The sequence below is a fragment of the Diadema antillarum genome, unplaced genomic scaffold, assembly GCF_040938485.1.
Source record: "Diadema antillarum isolate AM-2024a unplaced genomic scaffold, OU_Dant_1.0 seq00001115_RagTag, whole genome shotgun sequence".
Lineage (NCBI taxonomy): Eukaryota > Metazoa > Echinodermata > Echinoidea > Diadematoida > Diadematidae > Diadema > Diadema antillarum.
In genome coordinates, this window is record NW_027271929.1 from 111,157 (window position 1) to 124,175 (window position 13,019).

General features: G+C 44.3%; 1 protein-coding gene across 3 annotated transcripts in view; it reads left to right on the top strand.

Moving 5' to 3' along the window:
- LOC139743843 (rab-like protein 6) overlaps positions 1-13,019 on the top strand; it is a 110,985-nt gene that overhangs the window by 51,321 nt on the left and 46,645 nt on the right. For all 3 annotated transcript variants that reach the window (XM_071654297.1, XM_071654300.1, XM_071654299.1), the window contains exon 8: positions 506-591. In XM_071654297.1, coding sequence (XP_071510398.1) covers positions 506-591 — 86 coding nt within the window. The remainder of the gene's footprint in view (positions 1-505; positions 592-13,019) is intronic.

The window sequence follows — 13,019 nt, forward strand, 5'->3', positions numbered from 1 at the left end:
TAGTTATGCACATTCTACCTGTGATTCTCTGTCACACATGATACAGTGTCGGGGCGATCGTTAACAGCCCAACACTGTACAGTCATGCTTACCTGGAAACATTGAACTGCACATTACTTGAATATGAGACCAATCTGAAGCAAATAATTTTCACACAACAATAGATATATAATGTACCCTTAAATGAATCCCACAAGGATTGGAACAGTCATCCCCCAGCATTCCCACTGATTCCCACTGATCAGTTACTAGCCATCCCCTTTAATGCTCTTTTTAGTTGACCAGTAAATTTTCTGGGGAATTGGGGAAAAAATGGGTATTTACTGGTCCAACAGGGACATGTTGGACCGGTAGAAAAAATGGGTTAGTGTGCAGCCCCGGTGTAAGTGATGAATTGCAGCATGTTGTTTAGAAAGGCACTCTTTACTTGAACATCTGTATTTAAGACATTTTAGCCATTCTAGAATAAATTCCATTCTGTCCTTTATCAACTATACCTCTCCAGGTATCTTGCCAGTTTTTCTCAGAAGCATAAAGGGTCATCAGTATCTCTGACTGTTCCAAATGGCCAGCCACTGCGACGTTTGTCAGGTCTGTACTTCCAATTGTTTCACTTTTTGTCAGTGTCCTACATTCAGTTCTTGTGATGATGATGATGATGATTCACAGCATTTGTCTGGCACTATATTTCTGTGTGAAGAAAATTCAAACTTTCTTATCACAGTATCAGTGTGACTTTAGAAGTGAACAAATGGAAAGTATCCAAATAATGGCAGAGGAGATAAACTTCTGTGATTTACTAAAATATGCATGAGATTTCAACAAAAAAGGTGATTTGCTGTATGGCAGATTATAGTGTATATTCCAGTTTAGAGGATGTTGATATACTTTTCCCCAGAGGGAAAGCCTTATATTTGCACAAAGTAATGAATAAAGAATAATTGTAGTTTTAATGAAAAATGTCTTGTACACAGAAAACATGATATGAGGTCTGACTAATACACATGTATCAGAAATCATTTTTCCAAAAGTGACTGGAACAAACCTTTTGTAGTCATTGAACAATGAAAGAGAAAGTCAAGTGAGCATTGTTGTAATTTTTTCTCTGCCAAAATAAGAAATTGTGTGATCAGATATTTACATATTATATACAAGAAAGAGCATGGCAGACCCGATCAAACTCACAAGGTACTCACAAGGTACAACACACACACACACAAAACAGAACCTTTTATATCAAACCATGGTTCAATTCTTTTTCATAGGAGTCTGAACTGCTGGAATAGGGGTATTAATCACCTTCAGTGATAGTTCCAGTTCCTTTCACTGACCCCATTCAGGTGCCTCTTTTGTGTAGAACAAAAAGAGTAAGTGAGCCCATCAGTGCACGCTCTATTCATACCTTGTGCCAGATTGATATTTTGCATTGTTCAATGGCACTTACAGTTGACCATGGAAAGGTGATACGTGTACCGCTTGAGTGGTTTCACACAGGTGAATTACCAACCTGTCCATTCTCTGTTGACCTGAAAACAAATTTGGTTTGAGGCATTGAAGTCTCTCAGAGAATTGCGGGAGGAACAGGTTAATATGTATTTTATCACGCAATTCTCGGTTGAGAACATATGAAATCCCGTTCGCGCCTGCGCAGTCAAATCGTTCATAGCCATTTTGTTTTGCAACACCACTGAATTTTGCACAGAAAATATCTTCAGTTTCATTGTATATCAAATCGATTTTGTTCTGACTCCCATCAGAAAATTGCAGACATCCATTTTTAGTTCGGCAGTTGAGTTTCTATGACCTCTAGTCATGAATGAAGATTCAAGAAATAACAATTGTAATTCACCACCCTTGGCACGTTGAAATGCCAATACCACCTCAGACTCCTCTGGCACTAGCGCGGGGCCACTTCCCTCCAGTCAGCACCGGCAAACAGACCAGACGAACACCGCTGCGGAGCATGCTCTACTTGCACCGGCCAATAAAACCGCTAGTGCTATCAAGGCAAAGCCTACCTCACAACTGAAATCTTCTGACAGTAAGGCAAGGCCGAGCTGTATGCTACAAAAACACTAAGCAAGGCGAAGCCAACCTCACAAATACCACTGATATCTACCGACAGTATAAGGCAAAGCCAAGCTGTATGCAGCAGAAACCACTGAGCAAAGCAAAGCCGAGTTCATCGTGAGAGGGAAAAAACAGGAAGCACTTTGACTGGCAGTAAGACAAAGCCAAGCTGCAAGGCAAATCTTCCGACTCCTAGGTCAACATTGGGTGGGTCAAACCCGTGCTCTACCATGGATGATGTTCATTCCCGCATTGACAAACTTGAAAGCATGATAACGCAAATGGTAAAAGGTGCTTCCATCAGCAGCTAACCCATCCACTGTGTGGCACATGCCATTTCTGATTCTGAGTATGGAAACTCTCCTCTCGAGGAGATGCAATGTGACTCTGAATGAGAAACTGAAAGTGAAAATATTGCCACCTTTTCTGACACTCATGACCAGCCCCTTGAGGCTAGGACAAAAGTACCTGTCCAACTCTTGCAGCCAAATATGCTGTTGCATCATCAGTCAGGGTCCCTTTGGATGATGAAATTGCCCAAACTATCACATACATTGCAACTGATTGACAAATTGCCCTACATCGACGTAAATAAGCACTGAATTGATCAGTGTTTTAGTAGTAGCCATGATAAAATATCATGGGCGTACATACTCGAGCAGGATTCGAACCCACGACCTCCTGATCACCGGACAGGCGTCATCTCCACTAGACCACCGAGCTTTCGCCCGACAGCAAGTGTTGGTTCTAATCCTTATAGCATGCAACGGGTACTGCTTTTGTTATTCAAATTTATGAAGTTCTTCCGTCGTGATGTTTTCATTGCAACTGATTGACAAATTGCCCTACATCGACGTAAATAAACACTGAATTGATCAGTGTTTTAGTAGTAGCCATGATAAAATATCATGGGCGTACATACTCGAGCAGGATTCGAACCCACGACCTCCTGATCACCGGACAGGCGTCATCTCCACTAGACCACCGAGCTTTCGCCCGACAGCAAGTGTTGGTTCTAATCCTTATAGCATGCAACGGGTACTGCTTTTGTTATTCAAATTTATGAAGTTCTTCCGTCGTGATGTTTTCATTGCAACTGATTGACAAATTGCCCTACATCGACGTAAATAAACACTGAATTGATCAGTGTTTTAGTAGTAGCCATGATAAAAAATCATGGGCGTACATACTCGAGCAGGATTCGAACCCACGACCTCCTGATCACCGGACAGGCGTCATCTCCACTAGACCACCGAGCTTTCGCCCGACAGCAAGTGTTGGTTCTAATCCTTATAGCATGCAACGGGTACTGCTTTTGTTATTCAAATTTATGAAAACATCACGACGGAAGAACTTCATAAATTTGAATAACAAAAGCAGTACCCGTTGCATGCTATAAGGATTAGAACCAACACTTGCTGTCGGGCGAAAGCTCGGTGGTCTAGTGGAGATGACGCCTGTCCGGTGATCAGGAGGTCGTGGGTTCGAATCCTGCTCGAGTATGTACGCCCATGATATTTTATCATGGCTACTACTAAAACACTGATCAATTCAGTGCTTATTTACGTCGATGTAGGGCAATTTGTCAATCAGTTGCAATGAAAACATCACGACGGAAGAACTTCATAAATTTGAATATCACATACATGATGAGACAAAAATTAGAAGAGAAGTCTCTTGAGGAGGCAGCAAACAAATACCCCTGCCCTGGGAATTGTGAATCATTAGACATGCCCTAAGTCAATACATCCATATGGGAAAATATCGGTTCTGCCGTCAGAGGCAGGGACCTGAAGATTCAGGCTATCCAAAAATCACTTACCAAAGGGTTGTGTGCATTAGCACAAGTTCTTGAACCAAACAATATGAGAGAGGAGCTCTCAGATGCCCTAGCACTATTGTGTGATGCCAATTTCAGCTTGAACTGTCTGCGGAAAGAACTGATTAGGCCTGACCTGAATGCTAATTTCCAGCATCTGTGCAAACCTACCAACAGAGTCACAAAGTAACCTATTTGGTGACGATTTGCGGAAACAAGTTAAGGAAATGCAGGATCAAAGAAAGACCATAGTGGGGGTGTGATGAGAATACACTACACCCCACCTCACCATCCTTATCACCGACACACTGACAACTCGAAGCAGAAGGCAAAATCGGGGGGGGGGGGGGGGGGGGGGGTTCTCCAGGCACCGTGGCCCAAGAGCAGGAAACTCCAAGCTGCCTTTTTTAGTATACGGCTAAAGACAATGCTTCAAGAGAAGACGGCGGGATCCACCTCCCCACACATACACTCCACTGACTGCCAAGGCAGAGCCAAAGCAGCAAAGCCCCCAGTCCCCCCAGCTGATTTTTTTTTTTTTTCTACCTGCAGTTTACGTGTAAAACTCGTGCTCAGCTCAGTAAACAGTTACAACTGCTGCGCCGAATGTGCTGTGTTCATCTATTCTACAAATCATTTATGAGGCCAATATTACTGGAATTATACCCCTTCACAGAATTTAAAGATGTTGAAATCCCTATCCTGAATGTTTTCACTTCATATTTTACTATTTTTACTTAGATAAGATAGATGCAAATTGACCCATATGTACGATCTTTTCATCGCACACGGCGATCTCTATTGCAGTCCCACATATACAGATTCGTGTACGTTTTCCACACAAGAAACCTATGGCAAAACTGTGCACAATACATCGCAGTCTGAAAATCTTGTTAGAGTACGCGTCCGTGTTGGAAACAGATGACGTACTGATCAAGCGAGGCTATGCGAGGCGCTAGATCTCTCCCTCGTACATCCGATAGATCCCCAGAGCCGTTTCCACTTCCGGGTTTTTGCGTGATCGCAATCAACAAGATATTTGATATCGATAGCAAGAAAAATAAAAAAAACATGGGGTCGGTGGAATTTTTAGGGTCGGGTGGGTTACGCCAATGCAACAATTTTTTTTTTTTTTGCCTAACTCTGAGCATTACCTTGCTGGGGTGGCTAATGATGCTTATGGTCCTGTGATTTTGACACTGCATTGGGTTACCCTTCTTTGGAAGTGGAATGATCAGGGACTGGGTCCATTCTCTTGGCCATCTTTTCTCCTCCCATATCTTTTGACATAGTGTTGTGAGGGTCTGAACTGTGACTTCTCCTCCGCACTTTAAGAGCTCAGTGGGGACGTTATCCACTCCCGGTGACTTCCCTGGTTTCAAACTGAGGATTGCCTTTTCTACCTCTTCCTTTATTACAGAGGGCTCATCCTTCATCTTTAACCTGTGTGTCTGCCTGAATACTGGTGTCTAGGTGAAGCTGATAGTTGTAGAGGTCACTACAGTACTCAGTCCATCTTTTCAAAATTTTTTCGCTGTTTGTTAGGAGGTTACCATCTTTATCATCTATGACAGGAGACTTTGGCTGGCTGGTTTTGGTCAGGGTTTTAAGAGTGTTGTAAGCCTCCTTGATGTTTCCTGCAGTCAGTCCTTTGTCTATGACTTTGCACTGTGCTTCAATCCAGTTCTCCTTGGCAGCTTTCATTTTCTTCCTGACTTCCCTATTCATCTCTCAGTTCTGTATTCTTGCCTCATCACTGGTGTGTTTTGCATGCCTCAGCTCTCGCCTCTTGTCACAGATGTCAAGCACTTCCTTCGTGACCCAAGGTTTGGATCTCCTTTGCTGCTTCCCCAGCACTTCGTCAGCCGTTGTCAGTAACACTTCCTTGATATTACCAGCAAGAGTGTCTATGTCATTGTCGAGTACACTGAGCACTGCAAACTTTCCTCCAACTTGAGCTTTGAATATTTCCACAACCTCTGGGTCTTGAAGTTTCTTGAGATCGAAGCGAATGCGAGGGCTATTCTTTTGATACTTCGAATTCAGCTTCAGCTTGATAGTTGTAAGCACAAGGTCGTGGTCACTGCCAATGTCAGCACCTGGGAAGGTTCTCGTGTTTGCTTTGTTAATAGTGGACTTGAAGCGTTGTGGTACCAGAATGAAGACTATCTGGTTGTGCATTTGACCATTTGGTGAGTGCCAGGTTACAGTTCTGGACCATTTGTGGGGGTGCAGAGTGTTGGCCAGGGTGAGGCAGTGACTTTTGGCAAATTCCAGTAGCCTAATGCCTCTGTCATTAGTATCTCCCATGCCAAATCTCCCGACTGTCCCTGCCCAGTTCTCATATGCATCTGGGCCTACCTTGGCATTCCAGTCTCCCTGAACTATCATGAGGTCTTTCCTTGGGACTTTTGCTATTGTGGCCTCCAGCTGGTCATAGAATTCCTCCACTTCCTCTTCATCATGGCCTGAAGTTGGAGCATAGGCTTGGATAATGGTCAATTTGTGTGGTCTGGCTGAGATGCAAATGGAGATCAGCCTGCTGGAGATTGGGGTGCAGCTGATGACACTGCTGGAAATTTCTTTCCTAACAATAAATGCCACACCATGTTGATGCTTCCTCTCATCCCCGGAGAACCAGATCTTGTGTCCTTCATCTGTGCAGGTTTCACCAAAGCCAGTCCACCTGACCTTGCATAGTCCAACGATAGCGATCGAGCTCATGGGTCAGCTCATGGATCTTCCCGCAGGCGTGCAGAGTTCGGACATTCCACATTCCGACACTTATGCCCTTTGTTGGCAGCTTGATGGTGTTTTTCGCTCCAGTAGTCAACTTATCACGTCCACCCTGGAGTGAATCAGCGGAACGCGCGGTCGTTGTTAATCCGGGCCCCGACCGATCCGGCATGTTGGTACTTTGCTTCTTCTTCCTCATGTCTTTTCAGTGGGCTTGAGATAGCTTGGCGGCGCCCATCTCCTCTCCAAGCTAGTTACCGCAGGCCGTAGACCACTAATATAGTGTGGGTCGCCCTCGATTTTGTACACTTGGCCATTGAGTTCCCTTTGGGGGTCCTTCTCCGCCCTGGCTGTTGGCTGCTATTGCTGCTCATCCGCCCAGTGGTGCAGTGTAAGACACCACCCCCTCACGTGGTTTAGCCCGCCAGCTGAAGCGGTTGACCGGGGTATAGCGCTTGGAGCCAAACACATGAGAGATTTAGGGGATGTGTGAGGACCAGTGATACCCATCCACCCAGTTGGGTGCAGCATGCTAGGCAACAAAGGTACTACCTCTCCACAAGAACACCTATACCTATTGATAATGCTGCCCTCACTGTTCCACCTTTTACAGGGTCAAAGGTCACCCTGATCATGTCAAAATTTGCAGAAGTGCTTATTTATGCAATAGTTGATTGTTACTCAATGGATTTTATTCAGACTTGCTAAGGAGATGTGTGGGTGGTCATTCTACATGAAGGACACAACAGTTTGTGGTGACGGCGCCCTCAGTATTCCGACTTGGATGCCAATGGACATTTCTTGTGTGTGCTCTATCAGCTACATTTCTTATCAGATTTTCTTCAAATTTGGCAAAAAGGTGCATTCTAGTGAAATGAAGATGCCTATATTGTTTTTGGTGGTGGCGCCCTCGCTTGTTCCGTCTTTATACATGAAAAGGTAAATTTAACAGGGTCTGCTTGTGTGTGCAACACTGGCCTTGTTTCTGGACCGATTTTTTTCAAATTTGGTATGTAAATGCATCATAGTCAAATCTATACACCACTATTGATAATGCTGCCCTCACTGTTCCACCTTTTACAGGGTTAAAGGTCACCCTGATCATGTCCAAATTTGCAAAAATGCATGCTTATTTAGGCAATAATTTGATTGTTACTGGATTTAGCAGACTTGCTAAAGAGGTGTTTGGGTGGTCATTCTACATGAAGAACACAACAGTTTGTGGTGACGGCGCCCTCAGTGTTCCGACTTGGAGGCCATGTCACATTTCTTGTATATGCTCTATAAGCCACATTTCTTGTCGGATTTTATTCAAATTTGCTATGGAGGTTTATGTGGAGTTATTCTAGGTAACAAAAGTTTTCATTGCCAGCGCTCTCATTGTTCAAACTTTTATAGGATGACATGTCATATTCCTTGTATGTGCTATATATACTAGCCTCATTTCTCGTCGAATTTTATTGTATCCTGCAACAGTTGCCATATTATAAAACATTCTGGCCTAAAAAGTAATCCAGATGGGGTATGGGAGATGGGTTCGGGGGATACATGTGCTCGATTGCGAGTGCTCTAGTTTATGAATGATTTCATTCTAGATTTGTATAATGTATTTGGTGGTTTTTTTAATGCCTTCCGCCACGAAGTGTCGCCGGAGGCATTATGTTTTAGGGTTGTCCGTCCGTCCGTCCTTCTGTCCGTAATCAATTTTGTAGACAACGTATCTAAAAAACTGTTAGAGGTATCCTACTGAAACTTGGCATGTATATGTATGAGTGGGCGAAGTTGTGCCTGTCAACTTTTGGGCACACATGCTCAAGGTCAAAGGTCAAAAGGTCAAGGTCAAATGCTAAAAATTTCACTATTTCCCCTATATCTATGCAATGCCTGGAGGTATTTTCTTGAAACTTGGTGTATACATGAACTACCAAATAAAGATTCCCCAGAGAGAGCTTTGGGTCATGAGGTCAAAGGTCAAGTAAAAATGTTAAAATTTCACTTTTTTCTCCATATCACACAAATATTTCAAGGTATCTTCATGGAACTTAGTATATATGCATGTACTGACTGGCAGTGATCATGAAGGGAATTTAGGGGTCATGGATCAAAGATCGGGGTCAACTCATCAAAATATCATTATTTCTCTCTTATTTATGCAATGCCTGCAGGATTTTTTTCTTGAAACTTAGTGTATGCATGTATTATCCAATACAGATTCTCTTGGAAGTTTCTTGCCAAAAGGTCAAAGGTCAAGTGAAAGTGCTAAATTTTACTTCTTCTTTAAACTTATAAAAGGGTCAAAAGTTGGGTACAAATCCTCAAATTCCCAAATACCCGCACTCTTAGACAGTATAGCCATTCATCCAAATAAACCTAGTTCAAGGAAAGTGAACACTCAATGCATTTGTGACAAACCTGTCATTTTAATATTTGGCCAGTTATGTGAAACTGTCATCACACATTGTCAAGACATTGTGCTGTAGGCCTATCCGGAGAATCATGCATTATGGCGGAGGCATACCAGTCGCCATAGCGACATTTCTGGTTTTTTGTTTTGTTTTTATGTATATGCCCTTGTAAGTGAGAAGGAGTTACATGATCCAATATATTCAAGGGATATAGGTTTGGTACATGTTAAAACTTTCTCGTGAAGAAATTGTTAGAAGTGTAGTGGGGAGCGACTTCAGACTGACTCGGACTTACTCAGACCGACTCGACGACCGTCGGACTGCCCTCGGTTTCTGAGGGCGCAAACCTGCAGTGTCTCGAGAGAGAACTGTACGAGCCCAACGAAACAAGACCTCCTATACATGTTCCTTGGGCCTTGGGCGACAAGATTTCCACCTAGCTGGAGCGGAGTAACACGCCAGTCAAAGGTAGGAAATGTTGCAGGATAGTTTCCTCAATATTTGTAGTAGGCCGGCCACCACTACAAATGACGTAGTCGGCAATTTTTTCAATTTTTTTCCGACTCTAATTTTCCACGTGGGGGACCCACACTTTCTTTACTTCGCTTCCCTGCATTACGTGCATTGCATGCATGGGCACGCTGAGTGAGCTGCCACGACTGCCGCCACACGTGCACACGGGGAAGCGGAGACTGGGCCATATAACGAAGTGTTAGTTTTAGCGTAAGGCTTACTGTAAGTCACGTCACGCTGTGTCGGTGACACTTGCAGTAATTTTCGGTTAGGGTTTTTGTAGTCCAGTAGTGTTAGGTGCCAATCATTCTTTTGTATTTCTTTTATGTTTGGTACGTCGCGGACCGATTGTCCGACTGCTTCGGCGTACCGCTCGAATCAAAAGTGATTGATAAAGCGATCTTTGGATCGCGTAATTCGTGTCTTAATTTTTCGTCAGACCGGTGCTTTCAAGCCGACAGGCGTGGTGAAGTGCAGGTGTTCTGCCCACTGCGGAGCCGAGGTTGAGCTGCCCCGGGGTGACGTGTATGGGAAGAAATCATTGGGTTTTCGAATCATTTATCGAATCGGGTGATTTTTTGTAGTTGTTTTTCCGTAGTTTATTCCATCCGCGTTTATTTTTTGCGGTTTCTTGCTAGGTGTGCCTACTTTTCTCTGGTGGTTTTTTCCCATTTCTCTCCACCACGCTCAGTCAGTTGGTGAGTTGTGTGTTCGTTTTTGCTCACTGCACTGCTGCATCTAAATAAATTCTTATTTTAGTAAGTTAGTGTAGGGTTAGTTAGTGTTAGGGTTAGGATATAATTAAATCACAGTTTATATTTTATTGGTCCCATTATTATTCCAATTTTCTTATTACATTTCTGTGTTTTCGGTCAGTTGCGCTGTCCTAGCACCGATTGCAGTGTGAACTGTAACCCATATGCTAGGCACATTCGCACTGTCCGCGTGTTTTGGTCAACCGCGTTGGCATCCTAGCACCGATTGCAGTGTGAACTGTAGCACATATGTTAGGCACCTTCGCGTTGTCCGCGTGTTTCGTGTGTAAGTGATAGCGAGTTGCATTGTGATTGCGCGTGTGTTTTGCCGCCTGTTGACAGTGCTGTCGAGTGTGTGTGTGTACGTGTGTTTTTTGTATTGCGTGTCTGGTCTAGGGACGTGCCCACCCTGCTCACGTCAGGGGAGCCGCTCGGGCTATCAAATAAAGTTGCTTTTTCTTCTGTCTGTTCTATCCGTTTCTTCTTTTCTTTTCTCCCGAGCGAGTCTCTAGTCCGTTGGTTTTTTATCGTTGTTTGTGTTTGTGTTCTTGCTGGTCTGCATTGTCGTTGTCTTGTGTGTGTGAAGTGCCCGGACTGGCATTCGCCGGTCCTGGTCCTCGTTGCGTTTTGTTTGTGGGTGTTCTGTATAGAACTTACGCGTGCTGCTTAGTGCAGCAAGGGAAGTGCAATTCAGAACTCGCGCTTTATACTAGTATCCCATACCACGCATCACGCCAATAGTGGTGTGCGTTGGGATTGCACACGTACGTCGCGTGTTTTGCGGCACGGTAGTGCGGGGGAGGGTGGCCTACGGAACGCTGAAGCTGGCGCAACGGGCATTGTATGGTGCTCATCTGTGCTGTGCTACACACGCGTACTGTATTTTCGAGTCCCCCAACTACGTCCGCATTGCCCGACCGTGCGTGTGTGCACTGCATAGAACGCTAGAGCCAGCACAACGGTTTGTGTACCGTACGGCCGCCTGTGCGACGCTTGCGTTCCCGACGCCAACGCTACAGCCCGTTCATTGCCATTCACTGTGAAGCTGTCATCGTCTTCACATCAGGCTAGTGAGCTGTAGAGAAGCAGGTACGGTAAGACGTTTATTGTATTTGCCGTTTTCTGATTTATACGAATTAATAGTGTACATATAGGTTTATATTCTCTTTATTTTTATCTTCGTATTGTGGAATTAAGTAGGCTTCTAGTATACTTTTATTGGGATTGGGCTTTTGGTTATTTTTCTGTTTGTCTTCATGGACAGTGAGGACGAGCAGTTTTGAGATTGAAGTAGTAGGGAAGCTTAACTTTTTGCTTTTAGTGATTGAGGCCTACAAGGCTGAGATTCTTTCTTTGCCTGAATTAGTGAATATTTTAGTAGATTTTTTATATCAACAGGATTAAGTGTGTAGTTTATTTTTTTTATGGGCGATAACGGACAGTGTCATTTTTTGGCTTTCATTCTGATGTCATTACTTGGTAGCGGTACATTTTTCTGTGTGTGTTTAGTTTCGGCAGGTTTGTTAGGTATTCCTCATTCCTTTGGTTTATTTTTATATCATTCTTTCCATGGGGGGATGGATGAGGATAGTGGGATAGAACTCCCATCCATTGATGTTGAAACCAAGGTTCAAGTGATTTTGTCATTAGTAGATGCCTACCGGCACGGGTTTATCAGCTGGGGGCAGCTTATTTTGTGTTTAGTTGAGATCTTAACAACTGAGTAATTATTTATCGATTTCCTTTTTTATCTGCTGTGTTGTACAGAAGGCTTTTCAGATTATCGCCGTCCAGGTGAACGCCATCGCTTTTAATTTCCGTGCCATTTGTTTCTACTTGCACCTCTTTTATTTATTTTTTTTACAAGGGGTGTAGAGTTAGACCTAGTTCGTGTTTTTTCAAGTGAGGTTTTGTTTCTCACTGATGTGTAATTGTATGTTTTTTCTGGTTAAGTTAGACTAGGGTTTTTAGGAATAGTGCTTACTGTCAGTAATTAACTATAGTCTTCTCTCTGGGGGTTGTTGACGGGTATACTTCGGATACCTGTCTTCGCTACATCATGGAGAAGGTGCACATTAATTTGTGCTCTGCTGCAGAGTTGGCTGCACTCCCAGGAGTCGACGTGGGACAGGCCCAGCGGCTCCTACGCATAAGAGCACAGGTAGGGGTGTTTACGCCAAGCTCATTCCAAGACATGGCGGACCTGGCAGGCATATTTTGCCCCCAGGAGATTATCCCCTCCTTAGATTTTTCCGTGCTAAGGGCAGAAAAGGACCCATCCAGTGGGGTTACTCCCACACAGGGTGGGGGTCCTACTTCCGGAAGTTCACCGTCCACTTCAGGCGGTTCCGCTTTCGGTCCTCTGCCTGTAGCCGGGGGTACTGCAACAGGCCCGCAGGTCTATATGCATGATCGCTACCCACCGCCTGTGCAACAGTTTGCACAGGCGGAGAGGGAGCAGGCACCTTCCCAGTCTTATCAGGCAGGGAGTAGGCGTGATGCTTTCCCAATTTCCACACAGCCTGATTACCAGGCAGGAAGGGAAGCTCCTCCCCGACCATTCCAGTCGGCCGAAGGGGGGTCGCACTTTTCGCAGTCACAGGCTAGGCCAGGTGCGAACTATTCTAGTACACCTTACCAGCCCTACCGTGATGCGCGAGAGCCTGTTTGCCCTCAGCCATCAACGTCTGCCAATTCTTCGGAATCAAGGCACACGTTGTA